A 25,675-nucleotide genomic window follows, 5' to 3' on the forward strand; every position below is an offset into this window, starting at 1 on the left:
TTATTCAGAAGGATGAATCAAGTCACAACTCAAAGCTGCACCCTATGGTACTTACCCCACTGAGTCTCCTAAAGTTTTTAATGGACAAGGTCTCCTGCAGCACTAAGAGTGAAGCTGACCTTTAGGAGGTGGAGGTACTCTTTGGACTAATAAGTGCTCCCATCAGTACAATGGTCAAAGTTTGACAACCAGTGCCTTAAACCATACCACCTCATTCTCAGATCACACCGGATATATTATTTGATGATTTTGTAAAGTATTTCCAGTCCGGTTTTGCATTCACATGCATGTTTGCTACAAAGACCTAAAGGCCAGGAGTAACAAAATATATCATAATTGTCACTGCAGATTTCTGTGAACCTAAAGGACAGTATGGAAGGGATGCCCACTTTATAACAGTGAAAAAATGAATAATCTGTTAATCTGTGCAGTAGTCAAGATTTGGGAAAAACATACTTTTTCATGTATATGTATTAGTACTAGCAATGAACCATTTCCTGATTAAGTATAGCAATACTTTTGTACGGCAAATTTATGGTTGTGATGCTCTACACTATATTAACTATACATAAAAATAAATTACAAAGGCAGGCTGGCCCATATAAAAAGCAAAGGCATGGATAGCTACTTGACATTCAGTCTTTTTCAAGGCAAAGCAATGCCACCCCCAATGCACATAACTCAAATGTGGGATGGAATAAAATTGGCTGCAGGGGATAACACCATTTTCTTTACCAGTAATTGTATATAAATGTTATCTATTGTTAGACTTGTGGTTAGCTTACCTCTACTTGATTCTTAAAAATAAAGCTTTCATCATCTTACAGCAAAATGTTAGTTTACAAAAACAGGGAGTGGAAAGCTGAGGTTTTACCTAAAGATGAGCAAGCAATGTCTTTTAAAGAGGATTAAATAGTTTTTAGATGAGATCAGCTGTAGAACACACAGTTGTGCTTATTCTTTTTTAGATCTGTCTGTGCATGCTAGCCTGGCAATCCTCTGGGAGTAGTGAATGAAGGTAGTAATGCCTCACTTCCCAAAAGAAACATTACAGATTCATTCTGATTTTTCCTCTGCACCGCCACTTCATGCCTCTTTTGTAGTCTATTCTAAATAAGACAGCTAAAAGTATCTTATTCCCGTCAAGGCTTGTATGCCTTTTTGACATATTGAAGTATCTCTTGTGGCTAGTTATTAACGTGCAAATCTGCTGAACATCTTTCCTTATTTTCTTGACACCTGAATGCTGCAGCACATGTGTGTACCCATATTCAGATGTCTAATTAAAATCATACCTCTTGGTTATGTTTGACCTCCATGGATGTTCAGTTCTATTTCTTACTACTGTGTTAACTAGAGTGTGCTCTAAAGATTTTATGCAAGTCTGGAAAGAGTTAGTAAGCAAGGCTGAGTACACAGTGGAAGGCATTTCCCCCAAAAGTGGCAGGCAGTGAGAAAAGTGGGTAAAATAAGTAATGTTGCCCATAGACTGCCAGGAATCTGCCCGAAAAAAAGCAGGCAGGGAGAAGAAGGCAAAAATCATTGTGGTGCCAAAAGGTATGTTCATGTTGCAGCAACACGTTACATGTGTTGATGCTCTGTGGGTCCACCCATATTAAATGGCACCCCAACACACCTTCAAAACACAATACATGGTGCCCTGTGCTTTACATTGTGATAAAATGTAGCCTGCCCTATTTCTGTATGCATTGCTGTGCATTTCACCCCATTTATTTTGAATGGGCTGTTTAATGCACCACAATGTGCACCAATGCATACATTGCAACACGCAGCATTGTGGTGTAAATAGGCCCTAATGATCATTGCAATATTGCATTTTCTATTAGCCATGATACGGTGTGGAATGGGTGGGACTTAACAGGAGGGTGGAATTTGCAAGGATTCAGATATCCACAGTTCTGGCATGCGACAAACTATATGTGTTTGAAGTCCCTGTGCTGATTCTATGTGCATTTGCACATTTCTCTGTTGCATACTAGTGTGTTAAAAGAACCTAAACCCTAAACCCCAACCAGAAATGAAGCTCTGCTGGAACTAGTAATCTCAAACCATGCAGAGCTTATTACTAATGTTCATATAAAAGAACATCTGGGTATCTGACGATATAATTTCATTCAATGTTAGCTGTAAGCAGAAAGCCCAAACTGGAAAATAAAAAGTCTTAACTTTAGGGGTACACATTTTTCAAGGCTGAAAGCTGCTCTCCAAGACATACTGTAGACTTACTGTAGACTGGGTGGGAATATTGTCATCAAAGAACATAGAACAGAAATGGAAATGCCTGCATATGACTGTATGCAAACACACTGCAATATATATTCCCATGGGTAATTCGTTTAAAAGACTAAAAATAGAACCTATGTGGCTCACAAAGTTAAAAAGCTAAAAAAGAAAAAAAAAATTGCTAAAGCTAAAAAATAAGAAAAGAGCATTTAAATATAAAAACAAGGCAACAATATCATCATTTACAAGTTACAAAAAACTTAACACAATCCAATAATTAACATAATTACAGTAAAAAAAATAATAAAAAAGGACAGGTTGCATAGGAATATAGGACAAACCTCAAAAAATTTGGGTTGGTGACCTGGAGACAAAGAATTCAAATTTATTAAATTCCTTCTTCAGCTCTGTGTATGCAAAGGAGCATGGGAAGAAATCTTTAATGGGGATAGTATTAGCAAATGAACCACTATGGCTCAAATTTATATGATCCAGGAATTTAAAAAAAGACAAAAAAGGTGAATAAAGCATCTGGACCAGATGGCATACACCTACGTGTCCTGAAAGAGTTGAGCTCTGTTATTTCAAGGACATGGTTTCTAATTTTCTAGGGATTCTTTAATGATTGACATAGTACCATTCGATTAGTGTAAGGCTAATGCAGTGCTGGTTAGTTTAAAGTAGAACTAAAGGGAACATTTTCTGTTTCCTTATGAATAGAGCAAGGGAGTATTATAGCCCCTGTCAGATTTTTTTTCTCCATCTGTGTCCCATTGCAGAGATTTCCCTTCACTTCCTGTCCCATACCCAAACAGGAAGTGAGCGGAAATCCCAGCAAATTAACCTCCCTGGAGGTATTCCCGAGTGTAGCTCGGGGTAAAGTTTCAGTACCACAAGCGGTAACACTCGGGCTTACCATGCGGCGCTGCTCCGGGATCTCTTCTTCACTTTCCTTGTCCTGCGCTCCCGCGATGTCTCTTCTGCAGTGTCCCCTGCAATGTCCTCCATGTACTTGGATTTTGCAATAAGTGTTCAACACAGTTCCCCACACAGTTAATGTGCAAGTTAAAGTCTACAGGCTTGGAAAATTCAGTTTGTAAATGCATAGAATACTGGAAAAGAATATTCAAAAAGTATAGAGATTAAGGATTCTACTCTGAATGGTCTAAGGTTATTAATGGTGTACCCCAAGGTAATTACTTTATAAATGATATAGAGCTTGGAATTAAAAGTACAATTTCAGTATTTTCAGATGATACCATGCTATGTAGTGTAACAACATCACAACAGGATTTCTCCAACTTACACACAGACCTCAATACTGTGTTTAAATAGGCACCTATTTGATAACTATTTGATAAATGTAAGGTTATACACTTGGGGGCAAAAATATGCATGCATTATACATGTTAGGAGGAGTACAACTGTCAGAATCAATGGTGGAGAAAGATCTGGGTGTTCTGATAGATCATAGACTTAATAACAGCATGCAATACCAGGCTGCAAGAGAGTGAGGAGGAGGAGAGAGAGGGGGAGAGCGAGTGAAAGATCATTTTACCCCTGTACAAATCATAAGTAAAGCCTCATCTGGAACATGCAGTTCAGTTTTGGGCACCAGTTCACAAAAAGGATATTGGGGAACTGGAGAAAGTGCAAAAAGGGGCAACCAAACTGACAAGAGGCATGGAGGAGCTGTGAGGTAAGATTAGCAGAACTGAATGTATTCTCTTCTCGAGAAGAGGAGATTAAAGGGGGACATGATCATCATGTATGAATACAAAAGTGGTTCATATAGTGAACTTGGTGTAAAATGATTCACTTTAAAAGGTCATCACAAATTACAAGAGTGCAGTCTTTGCATCTGGAGGATAAGAGATTTAACTTCCAAATATGGAAAGGCTTCTTCACAGTAAGAGCTGTGAAAATGTGGAATAGACTCTTTCAAGAACTAGTTTTGGCCAGTTCAGTAAATTATTTTTAAAAGTCCTGGATTCTTTCTTAAATGTACAAAATATAACTGGATACTAATATTTATAGGTAATGAACACCAGGGGTAGTTGAGCCAAGGAATATCTGACTGCCTCCTGGGAACCAGGAAGGAATTTTTTCTCTGCTGGAGCAAATTGGATCATGCATTGAGTTTGTTTGCCTTGCTCTGGATCAACTGTGGGTATTAGATTGTGTACGGTTTATGGAGGTGTATATGTGTGTTCTTTTTTCTATTGGTTGAACTAGATGAACTTGTGTCTTTTTTTCAGCCAGACTATGTGCTATCCAGGCATGTTAATGCAAGTTTGCACCAGGGGTGGACTGACAACTCATGGAGTCCCCGGGCAATAGGGGATCATGGGGCCCCTGTGTCCTTGCCCACACTCAAAAAAGCCTATAAAAAAGATACCAGGGGCTTTTCATGGGGACCCCTACTGACCCCAAGCCCTCGGGCGGTGCCTGAGTGCTTGAAAGGTCAGTCCGCCCCTGGCTTGCACTGATCTGCTCTCACACTATAGACCAAAATTAAATGTTTTAACCAAATACACTCAAATAGATTGAAATACATACCTTATACACTCAGTTGTGATTTTTAGAACAACCAGTTGTCTAATACTGGAAAGGATACCAGTGACATATTTGATAAATTACTGGCCATTATGTCAATTTGATACATATAAGGGATCTCATACAGTGGTAGGCACAGTCCAATAAGGTAATTTGGAGCAGAAATGCTGAAACTGTGTTTGGAAAGACCATAAGCGTGGACAGGATAAGATTTCCCCTCTACCCTTTCTGTATTAGTATATTATCATCTAAGGGTCTCTCGCTATATAGTATGCACACACACATACAAAATATACTGACAATGATTTATTTATGTTAGCTGCTGTGACGCAAAACACTTCAAAATATTTATTTATAGCATCACCTAAAGCACAAAATGTGCTTATCCTCTTCAGATGTATATACAACTTACTAGCATAGCTTGATAACTTCTTGTATATTTATATCTAGAGAGATAACCATTTGGTAATGATATTTTGCACTAAAAATGTGAATGTGTAATGAATTACACAATACAGAAAACTATTTTTTCCTCCATTTACAAATGAAAATTGTGCTCTTTACTGGCTTGTAAGGGTGAGTGCTAATGAATTTTGAAATGTATTACACACAATACAGAAGATGATATGCATTTTAGTTACAGACCTGTTATCTGTAAAATTCTGCTGGCTACTTGATGTACCAAATTTAAATTTAAGGTAATTAAAACAAAAACGTATAACATCGTGTCCTCCAGTATGTTTGAATGCACTGCTTTAATATCATTGCACGTCTAATTAAAAAGAGCACACTAGTCATTTATTTGCAGAGTCAGAACCTAGAGTTAAAGCAGGTCTGTCCCTATTATATTTTAGTGTTACTGAAGATTCAGGAACCACAAAATAATAACCTGACAGACAATGCCATACCAACTGTATTCTGCTCCAATCACAAAGAAAATGTGTCATGCTTCATTTTGAATGTTCCCTGTTCCCATCATTATCCAATTTCTAGGCAGTTGCCATGGAGGTCTTTTTCCAGAACAATTTAAAATGTATGATCATCAACCAAGTCATTTTTCACCATTGTAACAGGCTGCACACTATTACCGCCACTGTCCCTGACTTCCGCAACTCACATAAATTCAAAGCAAAGACATTTCTAATTAAAAGAAGAAACTTGACACAGTAGAAAAAATATGAAAACAGCTGTTATGTAACACTAGGGATTTATCTATCTTGCTAGGTTTCTGTCATTGGGCATAATAAGATAATATCCAGGAGGTAAAACTATCTATTTCCAAGTCAATCTACTCTTCTGTCGCATTCCCGTACAAGAGTAAACAACTGTTCTTGTGTAATTAGATTCATAGTCAGGTTTATGATTACATTTTTACAAAACAGAACCAGCACTGTAATATGAATGCTGACTTTTCAATTAAGTTTTCTACAAGGATGTTTGAGATTTCATACATACAGAACACAAACAATAAATCCAAGAATAAAGGATTAAAGGTCAAGTCCACCTTTTGCAAAAAATAATAAATGCACATATATTTGCGTAAAAAATATGTGCATTTATTCTTTTTTTGCATATGAGCCTGCAAAGCATTGCAACCGTGCTCACTAGAGATTATGGATACAATGTACAGGCTCCTGCAGATGCCTCCTCTAGCTCTATGTCTGTACTGAGGTAATGAGCTTTCAGTAAGAAATGTCAATGGACTACAGGTGCGCACTTGTGTTTCGCTGAGAACTACAGTACAAGCCCATCTGCTGCAGTTGAAGATGAGACTAATGCCTAGTACACACGATGAGAATATCGGACGAATGATTGTTCATTTTTTTTTGCGTGCTAGTTACATATTGAAGACGAATAGGTAACTAGAATAACAATAATTCTAATAAAACAGAATACAACTTAACGCAATGATGTAATGTATTCTTTCTTTTCCGAGCATGTGTGGTTGTGGTCACTCAATTTTTTAGAGAAGAATACTGTACTGATTAAATGAAAATCATTTGTTTTGTTATATTATGAGAAAAATGTTTGTGCCTGCCCTTCTGATATTTCAGAAGAACTATCAAGCTCTGCTCTTGAAAGCTGTGTATTAACAATCAGATTATTATACGATTGTGCCGAAAGAAATCAGATATTCTCATCGAGTGTACTAGGCATTAGAGTTTACTCATTCACAGATCTCTGCTAATGAATGACATGGCTGTGAGGTTGGATTCCTGCACAGTTGTGCAACATTCAAAAGTGATAGATGTTGTGGGGGTGAAGGGGGTCAGCTTGGCACCATGTTACACCTTAAATATAGATGTAACATGTAACTTGGTCTAAAAGGTGAAGTTAGCTTCTAAAAAAATCTATAATTAAAGTTAACAATGGTCAAAATTTTAAATTATCTATTCATTTCCAGATGGTATTTTAGTTACATTATTTCTGTTATTCCTTGCATACAACTAAAAGTCTGAATGATCTTAAAGTTTGAAATTTATTTTGTGAAGATATTCCTTGAATTCTCTGACAAGTATTCACTCTGCCCTGTATCACACATTTCACGGAGCCTGCCTTCTGAAATACAGAGGTGCTGAAAGGAGTTTATAGGAGGCGGAGTCAAATTAATCACTGCTTTTAAGTAGCAATGTACCTTGGGATAGACAGGCAGTAACATTAAAGGAGTTTGTATTGCGTGTGGTATTGGGGCAATTATATTCATGTCGTATGTGCTTTACCAATGGGTTGCGCCAGTGAAAACTGCATTTATGAACATGGCAGCCTGCTTTTATTAAAATAAAAATGAAAAGTTCACATAGACAGCAGTTGCCCATGCAGGGGTTCTTCTAAATCAATATAAATTAAAATACTGAGCCACCTGGCTCCCTTGTTGACAGCAACACTGCTCTTCTTACCAATCCCTCTGATTGTGTTGTCCAGCTTTACTGGCTAACTTGGCTCTCTTAGTCTTTAGTTGCAGCGCCCTGCTGTACGGCCCAATCTTGGCTTCTGGATGGAGGTCTCATGACTCCTGGAAGGAGACCTCCTGTCTCCCGGCTGGGGCATCTCTGACCTCTGGGTGAGATATCCTGTCTCTTGACTCCAGGTTGGGGCATCTCCGATCCCTGGGTGAGACCTCCTGTCTCATGGCTCCAGGCTGAGGCATCTCTGACCCCTGGGTGAGACCTCCTGTCTCTTGGCTTCTGGTAGGGGCTGTTCTGACCCATGGGTGAGAACCCTGAGTCCCCCACACTGGGAGCTCTGAGCTTTCCTCAGACTTACATATGTAACGGCCATGCGTATCTGAGTACTCAAACAGGCTGCAGGCACCTGGCAAATTCTGGACAAAGGATTGAAAGTTTCAATCCAGAACTACAGAATCCAGAAAAAGCAAAAAACGCAATTTTCTCTGCTCAGAAGAGATCGTATGGAACCTTGCGTTAATCCTTAATATGCATCCTATGTCACATTCACCTCCATTTTCAAAGTGGCAAGGTATCAGCCTGCCACATGCTTTTACAATGCTGCTGCTATAAAATGAAACTGAATGCTATGACCATAGATTTCCTTTACAATGATATATGGAAATTACTAAGCTGACTGGGGCGCAGAAGTGCAGTAACAGAAAATGTGTCTCCATCTACCAGTGACAAACATCAGGCAGGATATAATCCTGCAGTTTTTACAGAGCTCTGTTTGACAAAATGGATCCAAGCAGAAACTCTAGTCAGATATTATTATTATCAGGGTTTAATATAGTGCCGACAGTTTGCTCAGCGCTTTACATTATGGTGGGAGACAGTACAGTAACTATACAGTTTGCTCAGCGCTTTACATTATGGTGGGAGACAGTACAGTAACTATACAGTTCAATATAGGAGGGATTTGAGGGCCCTGCTCCTTGGAACTTACAATCTAGGAGGGAGGGGATAGTGGGACAAAAGGTAATAACTGTGGGGGGATGGAGTGGTTGGAAGAGTAGAGGATTCCAGTATTAGCTGGGGGCGGGGTAGGCTTCCCTGAAGAGATAGGTTTTCAGAGTTCGCCTAAAACTGATCAGAGTAGGCGATAGTCTGATAGATTGGGGTAGGAAGTTCCAGAGGATGGGGGAAGCCTTGGAGAAATCATGGAGACGAGCATGGGAGGAGGAGATAAGGGAGCTAGAGAGTAGGAGGTCTTGCGAGGAGCGTAGAGTACGTTTTGGGTGGTATTTAGAGACAAGATCGGTGATGTAATTAGGGGCAGTGTTATGAACGGCTTTATACGTCAGTGTTAGTGTTTTGAATTTTATCCGTTGGGCAATGGGAAGCCAGTGGAGGGATTGGCAGAGAGGGGTGGCAGATACAGAATGGTTAGTAAGGTGGCTGAGTCTGGCAGCAGCATTCATGATGGACTGAAGTGCGGATAGCCTGTGATGAGGTAGGCCAATGAAGAGGGAGTTACAGTAGTCGAGGCGTGATATAACAAGGGAGTGAATGAGTTGCTTAGTGGTTTCCGAGGTTAGAAACGGTCGTATCTTGGAGATGCTGCGAAGGTGGAGTCTACACGAGTTTGTCAGCGATTGGACATAAGATATAAAAACATCAATTAAAATAGAACTATATGTAAATCTTTGTCTCTCATTTTTGACAGAGAAAAAAGGGATGTAACCCTTGTCAGGGTTTTTTTTGCCATCTGTGTCCCATTGGTGATATTTCCTTTTACTACCTGACCCATAGCCAAACAGGAAGTGAGAAGAAATCCCTCCAAAAGGGAGAGAATCCCTGGCTGTCAGCAGAGTCACAAGAACTAGTGTCCTTATTGGATGGAATCCCTCTATTTCTGTTTTGGAGACAACTCAAAAATTGGAATTTTCTTATATTTCCACATTTGATAATAATGGTGATCAGGACAAATGAAAAGGGCAAATCTCCCTAACAGTAACACAGACCGCAATAAAAAAAAAAAAAAAAAACGAAACTTGTGCGAAACTTTAAAAAAAAAGTTTGCCTTTAATTATACTTCAAGGCAGTTCTTTAATCAGTAAATGTATTTTAAATGCATAAACATCTGAATTTGCTTGACACAAGCATTCTATAATCCCTTGTACAGCAGGGCAGAGAGGTAGAACTAACAGTTATTCATACTTTGCTTAATGCTGCGGTTTTTCCCTGTTTACGCTCTACAAATGGGAACTGCATCAGAGACATGGTGACTCTTTTATGCACTGCTTCCTCCTCAGGTTGTGGCAGGTTACCAACTTAGGTGTGCTACCACTGCAGGGGAAGACAAGGCACTGGCTCTACTCTCTGGCGGTGGTATACTTATCACATACCACAGTTTTGTATGTTGTTTCTTGGCGTTCAGCTTCAACTCCAGGTACACATATTTACATCCAAATATATTCAACACTAAAGATCTAAATCTACTTTGTTTGTATAAAATGCATTTGCAAACCAGGACATCATCCCTGTACTACATAAAGCTTCTGCGGCAATTAAAACTGTGGACAGGACCCAGTAGGTCCACCAATTAGAGACTGCCAGCAGACCATTGGGGGCAGATACAAGGCCAATCACCATGTACTGGGTGAGAGAATAGTAGTGACCAGTCTTTATTACAAGAAACTCCTGCACAGAGGCCAAGTAAATTATTTGTTTCATACTGGATTACTGCACAAATCTGGAAGAAATACTCAACAGCACATCAATATTCAAGTAAGAAAACAAACACTTCTTGTTTTAGACAATATTTGTTTTGCCTGGATTTCAACTTTAAATTTCATTATAATTATCATCCATGCTGAAAAAAATTATTATTGTGATAGAAATGAAAAAGCTATGGTCTCCCTGATATTTTTCTGCCCTAGATCTGAGCCCTTCTGATATTTCCACAAATCCTGAGTTTTCAATGACTTGTGCATGTCCATATGGACCTACATTATCATAAGTTGTTACAAAATCTATTTACCGAGATAGTACTCGTAGTGCAAAACGTATTTTCCTTGTTATAAGCTGGTATCCGTCTTTTGCAGCTTTACAAAGACCCTTACAGATAAAGATATGCACTCTATGTACTCTCATTCTGAAAGCCTATTTCATTAAGCACTTCAGTCATACTTATTCATGTATGAAATTAAAGGAATAAACAATGTTAGTAAGCAGAACATTGTGTTAGAAAGAGAAGATTGCTTTTATAGAAGGGCTTTATTTGGAAAGTGGCTGGCAATATGGTTTAGGTTCTCAACCTTTTAATATTGCATGTCACTCAAAAGATTAGAAAAAAAGTATAAGAAACACGCAGCAACGATGAAAATATTTCTACAGACTGTACATTAAGGGATTCAGCTTTGTTCTAAATGAATGATGTCTTGACACTGATGGCTTTTCATAGCAAACATAACAGGTACATTGCTTTAAAACTGCTAGTTTCAGAACTCTTTACATCCCCACATACGTATACTGTAATTAGTCAAGCCCATTTGTTTCCTTTCAACTTTTGTATATAAAAGCCAAGTTGTCAGTTACTTTTGTTCAGTCTCTCTTTGGAACAACCAAGCCAAAACTTAGGCAATTTGGATGCCATATGAGGGGTCTATTTTCTTCTCTAAGTGTTTTTTAACATGAAAATTGACTGTTTTGGTTTATAATTTACACAGCATGAAATTAAGTTTGGTTTCCTCCAGAATATGATGCTGCATCTAAAACTTTATACAAGAACAGTGAAGGCCAAAAATACTGTACCCTATTATCAATTTTGCATTATCCTATGAAAAAAAAAAATCAAGATTGACTACTTCCTATTCAGCACAGTGTTTTTTTTTCAAAAGCTTGTAGTGCCGTAACCTTATAAGGTATGTGATAAATATCATAATTGTTTACTATGTTATGTCCAGTGTTACATTACCACATTTTATAAATGTCAAGCTTGGAAAAAAAAATTAACAATTGCAAGAAAACAAAGAAAAGAAAAGAAAGAAAAAAAGCTCTTACTGTCCTTTAAAAGCTGTAGTGTGAACTTCGAGGGATTGCTAGTTCAAATTTCTTTTTATTTGCTGATAAGGTGCTTTCCTTACTAGCTAACCAATAACTAATATGTCTTGTAAGAGTCATTGGGGTAATATGCAAATCCAAAAGACATGCTGGGTAAAACTTCTTTTAAATAATAATAATAAAAAAAAACGGCAAACTATCTCTTCTCTTTGTTGTATTTTCTTTACATGCTTCCAGATACCACACTGTAGGCGTGCACTCATCTTACAAATCATGATTTGAAAGCTGCTGCTGTTGGAAGCACTGAATTAACCAAATGGACTAATTCCAAAAGAATGAGTTCCATACAAGAATTGTAAAAACTCTTAAAGTGGAACTAAACCATCCTATCCTGTTCAGCCAAGGAAGCTGCCATCTTGGCCTCTGTTCTGATATAATACTGCACATGTGATCGGTTATGACATCAGCGAGAGCAGGGACAAGGAGTTGGCAGGAGGGCAGCTGCCCTGGGCAAAATAATAGTGGAAGGTGCCTTTACACCACATGCATGCTCCAGATAAGTGGCTCCAGTATGTCCTCTCTCCACCCCATCCCCCCACAGATGACACAGAAAACACACCATGCATGCACAACTACCTAAAAGCTGTTTAAAAGAAAGCAATTGGCCACACAAGTGCAGTGCACACCCAAGCCAACAATGGGCAGCAGAAGCAAGGGGGTATAGAAGCAAGGCAGCACACCCATTCTATGGCATACAATAGCAGAAGGGGGGGGCACAGTTCTGCATTCTTTTCCTGGGAGCTGGATGAACCAATCCTGGTACTGACACCAGCCATATGATGGTTTATTTCTCGAACGCTGGATGTGCGTTCGAGAAATATGGACTATTAGAGACTTATGGACTATTAGAGACTTTATGTTTGTGTGTTTTTTATGTGATTTGTTGTGTGGTCACATTGGCACAAATCACTTTTGTGCTATATGCCCTGTTTATAGGGGTCTTTGTCGTACTATTATAGGTTTTAGTATTATTCACTTATAAGAGTGATTTCACATTTGTTTAGTTGGATTTCACTGATTATAGGTCACTTATGTGACCACAGGTCACATTGGTTTGGCACCTCATGCACTTTACTTATATGTATTTTATTGATATATTGTGGCACAGTTGATTATATTTATTTATTTATTATGGCACAGCTGATTACATTACTTTGATATTTATTTTGGTTAGCGCTGCACTATTTTGAGAAATATTCTTATGTCACTGGTAAGGTATCAGTTTAGAGTGTCAGCTGCTATACTTTACAGGCATTACTTCCTTTAAGCGCAGGAGGATTTCTTTTATATGTATGATGGTTTAACAATTTGGCTGAGAGCACAAGCAAAAATAACAGTTACATTCGTGGCATGCCGGGAAAGCTAAGGTTTTTTTTTAAACTTAAATAGATGGGTTTAGTTCCACTTTAAATATGAACATAAAAAAGCACTGGTAAAAATACTATAGTACTAATTAATGCAAATGTAAAAATAGTTTTGAAAACCAAAATCACGGTCAACTGCATAAAACAAAAATGTATTGTTGCTTAAAGGCCAGTGCCAGTTTAAAATGAAAATTGAAAAAAAAATGCCTGGTAGTACTTAAAACCAAAAAAAGCAGCTATTGCTGTAATACTGCCCTCTTTTATGATGCAGTCTCCTACTGACTCACCAATCCATGGTCCAGCACATCTTATTCCAGTCTGAATAAAGCCCAAATATCATTAAACTCGCGTACTGTGACTGCTGAAGATAACAATACGCATTCTTATGTAAGCGCTGTTCTCTACAACACTCAGGACTCTCCACCTTCAGAGAGAGAGATAAGTATAGGAACCATGTCGGCATGTAATTGGACTGAAGACCCATGGAGAAAAGTATGCATGTAAAAATTAAAAAACAAAAACAATAAAAGGAGGGGGAAGGTGTATGTGATTGGCCTTGATTGTAAATGTAAGTATTAGCAAGTTCAGAAATGTATCCTACTCCCAAAATGTCCATAGACTTGAAAAGTATCAGCATCAGGTCAACAAGACTTGGGCTGGATCGGGCAACCATCCTATTAATAAAAAAAGGAAAAAATTCCTGATTATAAGCCAACATCCCCAATATAAAAATTGGAAAAAAGAGAGACCCCCTGACACTGGGACTTTAATGGCTTAAAAGGTACTAGAAGTATTAAAAAAGTACAAATTTTATTTGTCAAAAAAGGTGACAACGCAAAGACATACAAAACAACACATCATACAGAGTCATATGCTTTATTATGACTCTGTATGATGTATTGTTTTGTATGTCTTTGTGTTATCACCTTTTTGACAAATAAAATGTGTACTTTTTTAATAATTCTAGTACCTTTTAAGCCCTTAAAGTCCCAGTGTCAGGGGGTCTCTCCTTTTTCCAATCCTCACATTAATGGGCATAAGCACAACACTTCAGACATCCCAGACTAACTCTTTTTGGAAGGCAAATCACGTGACAGTTCTTTAGGCAAATCACTGCTCCCCAAGATAAGGCAGTATTTAAAATATTTGCACTCACTTCCTTGCCACCAGCATAGGCATATGTAAGCACATGCAATCTGTAATACAAGCTCATAGGTTTACAAATACATTTGTGCAAGCATGAGCTGACTGTCCTTTAACATCTATGGCCACCTTATCAATGTGCCAGTCATTGGAAGAAATAACTATGCTCGTTGTAATCAAATGCAACACAAATTACAGGCCGCAGAACTTAAAAATCATGTTATCTAATAGTGATCGCAGTGGGAACATGAGCTGGTCTAATAGCTGTGCAGGTCACCTAATGTGCATAAGGGGGTTTTAAGCTTTAATGGTAATATACCTTTGGTTACCTGTTAAATTGTTCTGCAATTACAGAACTTGTGAATCATCCTAAAGTGTCGCTGTCAAGTCATATTTCATTACATTTAATCACATATACTTGTTTTCAAATATTATTGGAATACATCTTTGAAATACAAGCACAGATGATATTATAAATGTCATTCTCATTTCTCTGCTGTGAAAGACCCATCAATCAAAGTAAACATGGATATAACAATTTCAGTACCCTGTTTAGTAGCAGAATCACTATTATTTTCATCAAATACTGCATAAGGTATAAGATTTCTCGACTCTATGAATGCATTTCTATCACTGATCTCCTGGCCTCTATTACACACACACGCCAGAGTACACCATCCTCTATTACACGCACATGCCAGAGTACACTATCCTAATAGGCAGCAACTCATTTTCCAAAAATATTTGATTACTCTCCGCTTCAAGGAATCATCAAAGCTGCCATTTGAAGACAAACCCGAGTGCCGATACATTGGAATTAACATATTGCTAACAATGTAGAAGATATAGTAAACCAACAGTTCTTCTAAATACCCCAGTTACTTATCTTTCATTTTAAAATGTCAAAAATGTATGTCAGCCAAGCTCCCAATATTAAAACATAATATTTGTTATATTAGGTAAACCATGTTTTAATCTAAACCATATTTTAAATAATGTAATAAGTTATTATTAAATGTTAATGGATAAGTTCACCGTTAAAAAAAAATCACTTTTTTCAGGATAAAAACATGTGCATTTATTATTTTTTTTCCAATGAGTCTGCAGAGCAGTGCACCCCTTTGTACATGCAGGCAGTTACCTAAGAGCAGGAAGATCAATAGACTATGAGAGCAGTCACCAGCACCCTCATAGTTCATTGAAAACTACAAGCTGTCAACTTCAATGGCTGACTGTACTTGTAGGAATTAATTCACAGTAAACTCTGAATGAATGATGCGGCTGTGTGGGTGGAGCCCTGCACGGCCATGCTACTTTCGAATTGTGACAGCGGGTGCGGTGAGAAGATCACCTGTTGTCACAGGGAGGGGGGATAGGCTGCAGATGCTGGAACACGTAACACGTTCCAAAGGTGAACATATCCTTTAAATACTATGAGTACTTGGCTGATATCCAATGTTGGCAATTAAAGGATATCTATTCCCAAGAACAAAATATTTAATATATTGCAACCTACTTGCCCTTAGCTGTGGTGGCTGCATTATTTTTCTTTTTCAAGCACATTTTCTGAAAAAACCCTATGGCAAAGTGTGTTATTGGCAGGATTACCAGGTGAAAGTGAAGGAAAAAAAGAGCTTTAAAAAAGTCATAATAGATTAGTTGCAATATATTATTTTTGCTTTGGGGTTGATGTACAGGTGAAACTCAAAAAATTAGAATATCGTGCAAAAGTTCATTTATTTCAGTAATGCAACTTAAAAGGTGAAACTAATATATGAGATAGACTCATTACATGCAAAGCAAGATAGTTCAAGCCGTGATTTGTCATAATTGTGATGATTATGGCGTACAGCTCATGAAAGCCCCAAATCCACAATCTCAGAAAATTAGAATATTGTGAAAAGGTGCAATATTCTAGGCTCAAAGTGTCCCACTCTAATCAGCTAATTAAGCCATAACACCTGCAAAGGGTTCCTGAGCCTTTAAATGGTCTCTCAGTCTGGTTCAGTAGGAATCACAATCATGAGCTCGCAGGGAATGGAACCAAGATGACAGATGCCGGCATCCGCCGGATTACATTGCCGGGGACACTGCAGGAGGGACACCGCGGGAGCACAGGACAAGGTAAGTGATCAAGGGATCGCGGAGCAGCGCTGCATGGTAAGCTCGAGTGTAGCTTGGGGTTACTGATTGTGGTACTGAAACTTTACCCCGAGCTACACTCGGGAATACCGCCAGGGAGGTTAAAAATAAATGTGACTTTCAAAAGGAATACATCGTTCTGCGTTGCAATTTTATATACAAGTTTAAGGCACCCCAAAACAGGCTATTTAAATAATTTGTGTATTTTTATTGCTGACCTTTAAGCTGCATTAAAAGGAAAAAAAAAACACGCTGAAAGGTTTTTTTTTTTTGCATTGGTACAAGTTCCCCATATCCCAGCGACCCATACCATGTTTTTAATAAGAGAAATGCAAAATGGCCTTTCAAATAAGCCAAAACAAATAAGATTCAATGCCCATAGGATTCAGTGGGGTTCAGTGCTATGTTTGAGTTCAGCAGATTTTTTTTCCTATGGTCGCTGAAGCTCTTGCAAACCAAGCTTTGCTCCGTTTACTCATTCCTCGTTGTCAGTACTGCTTCCAACATGATACAGTATTTCTTATAGTAGATGCCATAAACATTACTTTGTCTAGTGTTGTGTGTGCGCATTTTTTGTATTTAAGGATACTGTATATGTGAATGTACAATATATATATATATATATATATATATGTAAAGTGCTGCATAAATTGATGGCGCTATATAAGTACCTGAAATAAAATCAATAAATAATAATAAATATTTTTTTTTTTTTTTATTGCCTACAAATGTGTTATAAATCTCCAGTGATATTTGGAATAAAAAAAAAATCTCTTGCATTATTCCTTTTTTAATCAGTCAGATTTACTGAAAGCTTCATAGTATAGCACAGCAAGAAACATGAGGACATTTTTTGCCCAAACAGCATAAAATAACAGAAAGACGAAAAGCAGGGGCAGAAGGTGAGAAAATGGTTGGAGCAGTGTCTACTGCATGCTAAAGTTCCCAGGAAGACCAAATGTTATCAAAATTTTACACTTTACTATTACACTTTACTATTATTAGGTATGTAGTAATCTATTCCTACAATGAAATAACCTTACAAAATGTAAATGAATGTGCCACAGTATGAGCATTTTCAGTTATAATAATTAACACGCAATACACTGAAGTTTCACTTAATGTTTCTTGAACGTTTAAACTTTGCAATTCAGATCAATAAAGTAGAGAGCATTATTTATTAAGGCAGTTTAATCATTTTCACTTGTCCATAGCAATACACTATGACCTTAGTATACCAAGACGTAATGTGGCAGATTTCTGATTTGATAAGGATTACTCTACATCACTCAGTTTGCACCATGTCAAGCTCATTATACTTTTATTATGTTAACATGCAACAACTGTACCTTCACAGTAGGCATTGTCTTCTCTAAGAGACCGGAAACCATCACGGCAGATGCAGACAGCTTTGTCAACCAGGTTTTTGCAGACTGAATATTCCACACAATTATGTCCATCTGAGCAGAAATCATAACCTAACGATGACACATGTTTTGGTTACTAAATGGTAAATACATTTCTAAATCATAGAGGTATGAACATTTGAGTTGCTCTTGGTATAACAGGCTAGGTCTGGCACACTATAGGATTTAGTCTTGTTTAGTTAAGCATGTTAAGTATATTCTAAACATAAATATACATAAATATACAGAGATCTGATTTACTTAACCATTTGCCTCCCTGCCACAGTACATTTTCTGCGGCAGGGAGGCACGTGCAGGCTCAGTCACATATATATCCACTTCCCGACCACCCTGTAGCAGATGTACTGCTACAAGGCAGCCGTTCTGTGCAAAATACATACAGATGTGATTTTGTACTTCGTGGTGTAGGGGGCCCGCTGCAGTGATTAGTAAATGGGTGCTGGCCAATTGCTGAGCGCCGACACCCATTGTTCGGCGAGGAGAGTGTCAGGACACAGCTCTGCCTATGTCCTGTCAGCGGTGATCTGCTCGATTTTCCAGCACATTGGCTAAAAAACCCCCCCAAAAAACTTAAATGTACACACAAAAACACTGGTTAGGAACATAGTTAACCCTTTGATCGCTCTAGATGTTTAGATGTTCCCGGCCAGTGACATTAATACAGTGGTACTGTATATTTTTAGCACTGATCACTGTATTAGTGTCACTAGTTCCCACAAAGTGTCAGTGTCAAATTTTCGCAGTCCCACTATAATTCGCTGATCGCCGCCATTACTAGTATAAAAAGGAAATGGAATTCCAGTATATATACACACCATAGCTTGTAGATGCTAGAACTTTTGTGCAAACCAATCAATATATGCTTATTGGGATTTTGTTTTACCAAAAACATGTAGCAGAACACACATTGGCCTAAATTTATGAAGCAATTAGATTTTTAAAATATTTTTCGTGCGTATGTTTTATAGCATAAAGTAAAAAATATTATTTTGTCTTCCAAAATTGTCAGTCTTTTTTTGTTTCTAGTGCAAAAAAATAAAAAACCCAGATGTGATGAAATGTGACCGAAAAAAAGCTCTATTTGTGGAAAGAAAAAGACACATTTAATGTATGTACAGCATTACATGACCACACAATTGTTAGTTAAAACGCAGCACCGTATAGCAAAAAATGGCCTGTTTATGAAGGGGGGGTAAATCTTCTGGAATGCAAGTGAATATACATGCAGTGCACCCCTCCTGTGACTGCTGTGTCCACTGGACACAGCGGATCACTGTTACTGGTAATTGGTAACTGGGTATCATGTGATTGCCGTGACTGGTCATAGCAATTACATGATAACAATGTAAACAACCTGTCATTAATGGCTTTCCATTCATGAACAGCTTGCTTACCGTTGTGATCTGTGATTGGCACACAACAATCACATGGTTCCTGACTACCCGCACCATGTAATTAGCTTAGCCAATCACAGATCACAATCCAAAGCACGTTGTTCTTAAATGGGAAATCTATTCATGGCAGTTAAAGTTATTGCCTATACAGTGATCTTCACTGTAAGCAATAAAAGTGTAAAAAAAAAAAAATCCCTGATCACCTCCCAGAGTAGCACAGTGTCACTATGATGACACTGAGCTACTCAGATGACAAGATGTTAAATACAAAATGTTAAAATTAAAAAAAAAAAAAAAGTTTAGAAATTGAATAAAAATTATTATTATTTGTTTAACATATTGTCATAAGTCAGTATCCCTGATCACTGCCACGCCATATGATGACGCTGCACTGCACTGGTGACAGTATGTAAAAAAAAATGTGGGGAACAAAAAAAAGCATATTTTATTTAATATCTTCATTTTCCAAAAAACAGTGAAAAAAAATTACAACTTTAAAAATCTCGCCATGCCTCCTACTAAATACCTCAGACTGTCTACTTTCCAAAAAGGGGTCATTTGGGGGGTATTTGTACTGCCCTGGCATTTTAGTGTCTCAAGAAATATGCCATCAGTACATCAGGGCTGATCAATTTGCAGAAATATATGCCATGGTTTGTAGATGCTATAACTTTCACACAAATCAGTTAATATACACATTTTAGCCTATAATTATGAGATATTTTATATCTATCTATATATATATATATATATATATATATTTTATAACCGAAAGTAGAATTTTTTTTCAAACATTTCAGTCTTTTTTTCATTTATATAATTAAAACCCAATGGTGATCAACCACCACCAAAAGAAAGCTCTATTTGTGTGAAAAAAAAATATACATTTCATTTGGGTACAGTGTTGCATGACTGTGCAATTGCCAGTTTAATTAGCGCAGTACCGAATACCAAAAAATGGTCTGGTCATGAAGCCGGGTAAAACCTTTTGGAGCTCAAGTGGTAAAACAGATTATATGTAAAAAAGGTAATTTCGATTTTAATACTGTATTAATGTTGCTCATTAAATTTAGGTTCTTCTGAGTTGAAGTACTACACAATTTTTATCATTACTGCTTCTTCTCACAATGCCAGTCAGCTGACTCCATGAAAACAATGTACTGCCTGTGTGGTTGATAACCTAAAAGGTTTGTTCATCTTTAAATTAAAAGAAAAGAAAAAAAATCAGTAAATAGGACACATTAGGTTAAAACCTATCATATATTGCACAGAAATTGATCCGTGTTCAAAGTCATTATCTTGTGTCCAACCATGAATTCCAGTATGTAAGAATTTAAGGATGCCCTCAAGGTATTTGGCTCTGTGCTGGCTAATAGTTAGGATGGATGGTAGGTTTCTTGTTTAAAAGGGAGAAGAAACCATTACTTCATCTTTTCCTTAACATTGAGAATTTTGTTCCCATCCCTCCACTTTCCTTTCCTCCCCTCCAGTGCAAGAATAAAAGGAATGCATTGAAAGCTGGGACATGTAATGGCATATCAGACCACAAAACGACAGTCCCAGATGACATGGAAACAGGAAGGAGAAAGAAAAGCGCTGCAGCTGCGTTTTTTTTTTTTAATAAAAAAAAAAACATAGGATAACAAAAATACAGGGATAAGCAAATTTTTCTGAGAAATAAATATGCACATAAAGATTGGCATGTATGTTGGGCATTATAGCTGCTTTTAGGTTTACGGTGGAAAAAGTGGACTAACGTTTTAAGCGAGTGGTTGCCTACAAACATCTTTACTTAAATTGGGTAAAAAAAATATACGAGTTGCATTAAAAAAATACACTATCCCTTTAAAATATGCACTACCAAAAATTCACTGAGGGGAATTTATCAAAGGTGGAGCAGCCAGAATCTAGAGCAGTTGTGAATGACAACCAGTCGGCTTCTAGCTTTCATTTTCAAAGCCTAATTAAACAAGCTGAAGATAGAAGCTGATTGGTTGCCGTGCACAGCTGCTCCAGATTCTGGCTGCTCCAGAGGTTATAAATTCCCCCCAGTGTACGTACCTTAACATCCCTGGCGATCTGATTATTTCAGATTTTTGGTGCTGAAAGCGGTACCATTATTTTGCATGGAAATTTGGCATTTTATATTGTAGGCCTGTAATTCTTAGGAATAACTCACTAAAATCTGTCCGAACAAGAGTCTAGTAAACATCCCGGGTATGATAAAACTTGAAACACGAAATCATAAATTATAATTTATTACATAATCATAAAAAATAATAATATAATAATACATTTAATTCAATAATGTAATCAAACCAAAAACACTGAAATTTGAAATATAGCGCCAAGTTCACACATCCCTGAGCAAAGTCCCAAAATCGTTTTCAGTGTCTGATGACGAATTTCCCCCACGAATCATTATCACTCAATTCTGCAAGTGGTTCTGATTTACTATCGCTGTTCTCTAGCTGGCATAAAACTGCTTTTGACCTAAAGGGACGCTTTTTAGACTCCATGGACGTTTCTCAGTTTCCAGGCAATAAGAACAGTAAAAATGCAGGCAGGGCACAGGACAAAGCACTAGGGACAAAATGTATGTGAAATGCTTTGATACAGTAATGTTTTACTATGTGATTTTAGTGATTTTGGGGAATTTCACTTTTTGTCATTTTCAAATTTCCCACCCAGATGACAGATGCCGGCATCCGCCGGATTACATTGCTGGGGACACTGCAGGAGGGACATCGTGGGAGCACAGGACATGGTAAGTGATCGAGGGATCGCGGAGCAGCGCCGCATGGTATTCCCGAGTGTAGCTCGGGGTTACCACTTGTGGTACTGAAACTTTACTCCAAGCTACACTCGGGAATACCGCCAGGGAGGTTAAAGGCCAGGTGTGACGCCACGCCGCCGGCACCACGAGGAGCCCCGGCGGCCATCTTGCTTACGTTAATGGTCAGTAATCTTTTATTTTTACTCCTATCTGTGCTACTTGCCTGTTAACGGAATAAACATCCTAAAGATACTGCACTATGTGGGCACCTTTGTTCTTTTGAGCTCCTTTGGGAGCTGACTACACAGAGCAAGCTACATCCATTGCAAGGTGATCCTCAGGTGTGGCAGTGTCATCAAGGAGTGTGGTATGCAGTGACCAGATCTGACCAGATCCTTCTGATGATATTGGATGACCTGTGATTTCTACAATTTATGCGCATTTGATTTGCGTATCTGGTGAGTGCGCAATCATATTATCCTATATCACCTGACCCACGGTCTCCGTCATAGGACATCCTTACATCACTTGGGATCCCACCATCACCTCCTCTATGAACTTTTATATTGGATTTCACGATTTCCAGCACTATTAGCTATTAATTAGTAGCGTATATATTTATTTGCACATGATCACTTTAACATAGACCATTTATAGTTGTAGGCCTTTGTAGCCTGACTGAAATACTTTTAAGACATTGCTAAGTGAAGCCTAGTCATTTCTTCTCCCCTGCTCACAGGAGTGAGCTCTCAAAAGCTGAGCTCGGAGCAACTGCATCAGGAAAGGGAAGGAGAATGTGAGGGTGCTTGAATGAGAGAAAAAGCTCACTTCTGTGATGGTGATTGGGAGAAATAATGCCTAGACCTCACTTAGCAATGTCCTGGGTTGTATTGCAGTCAGGCTTCAGGAAGTATGTAAACAGCCTACACCTTTAGCAAGGGCATAAATGATCTTTAGTCAGAGCTGCAGTTTTTGTTTTTGTCTACAAGAGTTTGTTTTTGTCTGCAAGCACCACTTACAGTGAAGGAAATAAGTATTTGATCCCCTGCTGATTTTGAATGTTTGCCCACTCACAAAGAAATGATCAGTCTAAAAATCAAATGGTAGGTGGAGTGTAACACAGAGACAGAATAGCAACACAAAAAACAAAAGGAATACATGTCTAACAAATGATGCACTGATTTGCATGTTCTTGAGGGAAATAAGTATTTGATCCCTTTCACAAAATATGACTTAGTACTTGGTGGCAAATCCCTTGTTGGCAATCACAGAGGTCAGATGTCTCCTGTAGTTGGCCACCAGGTTTGCACACAACTCAGGAGGGATTTTGGCCCACTCCTCTTGGAAGATCCTCTCCAAGTCATTAAGGTTTGGTGGCTGACGTTTGGCAACTTTCAGCTCCCTCCACAGATTTTCAATCAGATTAAGGTCTGGAGCCTGGCTAGGCCACTCCAGGACCTTAATGTGCTTCTTCTTGAGCCACTCCTTTGTTGCCGTGGCCGTGTGTTTTGGGTCATTGTCATGCTGGAACACCCATCCACAACCCATTTTCAATGGCTGAGGGAAGACGGTTCTCACCCAAGATTTAACGGTACATTGCCCCGTCCGACTGATCATTTCTTTGTGAGTGGGCAAACATTCAAAATTCCTTCCCTGTACATGCAGAAGCAGTTTTTTGGTAAAGTTAAATCAACCCTATAAGTCAACGGTCATTGAATTCTACCACCCAAATAAACACCACTCCAAAGTTCTGCCTGTGCAATTAAGCCACGTCACAAATAAATGCATTCGTTTAGTACATGAAAGTGTGCTTGAAAAAAGGAGGAGAAAAGGTAAAAAATTACTTTCCAGAACAATTTCTTTGCTGCCCATGAGTTAGCATTTGTATAAGAGGCTGTCCATGTATAACTCTGGCGAGACTTCTCTAGCTGGTTGGCATGAACAGAACAGGGTTGATTACTAAAACAACAAATTCTGGTGCAGCTGTGTATGGTAGCCAATCAGTTTTTAACTTCAGCTTGTTCAATTAAGCTTTTGTGAAAAAACTGGAAGCTGATTGGCTACTATGCACAGCTGCCCCAAATTTCGCACACCAATTTCAGTAAATTAACCCAAATGAGTCAACACAGTTACTGTCACAGAAACCTTAATTAACAGTACATTGAATAACCTCTGCCCACCCGATATAATTTCTAACCCGATCCAGTCGTAAGACTATCCCTAATGATTGCTGAAATGTAAAGCAGGAGTGAGTGACCAGCTCATCTGCAATTCCTCTAATATTTTTAACAGGAAATAAACTGATCTGCAGTACATAATCTGGTGAGTTGGCTATAGAAAACTGTATTTTGGGCCCAATCTTACAACTGTACATGTTCTAGTATGACACGCTTATGAATGCAAACTAGTTAAATAGGCAAGAGAAAAAAAAAACTTTGGAACATATCCCCTTAGACATTTTGCTTTACAATTTGTTCCACGTTATAGGAGGTTATGTTATGTGAAGGTTTAGTCTTTAGATTTTTACCATGTTATCCCAGTCAATACAAAACCACTATAATCTACAATAATACAGCTATTCACTGTGGCCAGTAACCATGGCAATAAATGATCTTGACTTAGATTCCGCAATGCACTTTGTGATGGATTCTGGTTATGAGAGGAGTAATTTCAGATTAGTACTGGGGTACATTATCTAGAGATCAATAAAAAAAATAAAAATAAAAGGAAGAAGAAAGCATTCCTTAGATTACAAAGCTGGAGGGCTAATATTCATTCTTTGACCATGAGCAATCAGTATCAGTCAGAAAGGAAAGTGGTTAGGCTAGGACAGACATTCAGATGGTTAGGGTAGGTCAGACAGACAGATTAACAGGCATGATTTAGGCTTATTAGTACTTTGTATTTACAAAACTGTCACTTATTTTGTGACTAGCACTGACTTTCCTCCGGATTACTTTACTATCTTGAAAATAAACTAACAGGTGATCTAGAGATACACTGTATTGCCAAAAGTATTGGGACACCCTTCCAAGTCGTTGGATCACCTCCATGGTCACAGGTGTATAAAATCAAGCACTTAGGCATGCAGACTGCTTCTACAAACATTTGTGAAAGAATGGGTCACTCTTAGGAGCTCAGTGAATTCAAGTGTAATACCGTGATAGATTGCCACCTGTGCAATAAGTCCTTGCTACTAAATATTTCACGGTTATCGTTAGTGGTATTATAACAAAGCAACTGGGAACAACAGCAACTCCAACTGGTAGGCTATGTAAAAATGACAGAGTGGGGTCAGAGCATGCTGAAGCGCACAATGTGCAGAAGTCGCCAACTGTTTGCAGAGTCAATAGGTAAAGACCTCCAAACTTTGTGTGGCCTTCAGATTAGCACAACAATAGTGGTTAGAGAGCTTCATGGAATGAGTTTCCATGGCCGAGCAGCTGCATCCAAGCCTTACATCACTAAGTGCAATACAAAGCATCGGATGCAGTGTTGTAAAGCACGCCGCCACTGAACTCTAGAGCAGTGAAGATGTGTTCTGTGGAGTGACAAATCAAGCTTCTCTCACAATCTGATGGACGTGTCTGGGTTTGGCGGTTGCCAGGAGAATGGT

At 38.2% G+C, this 25,675-nt stretch overlaps 1 protein-coding gene across 2 annotated transcripts in view; it reads right to left on the reverse strand.

Annotated features, from left to right (window-relative positions):
- NELL2 (neural EGFL like 2) overlaps window positions 1-25,675 on the reverse strand; it is a 347,194-nt gene that overhangs the window by 115,481 nt on the left and 206,038 nt on the right. For both annotated transcript variants that reach the window (XM_089674010.1, XM_089674009.1), the window contains one exon: window positions 17,812-17,940. In XM_089674010.1, coding sequence (XP_089530136.1) covers window positions 17,812-17,940 — 129 coding nt within the window. The remainder of the gene's footprint in view (window positions 1-17,811; window positions 17,941-25,675) is intronic.

This window comes from Staurois parvus, unplaced genomic scaffold (assembly GCF_062004578.1).
Source record: "Staurois parvus isolate SC_StPar_1 unplaced genomic scaffold, SC_StPar_1.0 ptg000147l, whole genome shotgun sequence".
Classification (NCBI taxonomy): domain Eukaryota; kingdom Metazoa; phylum Chordata; class Amphibia; order Anura; family Ranidae; genus Staurois; species Staurois parvus.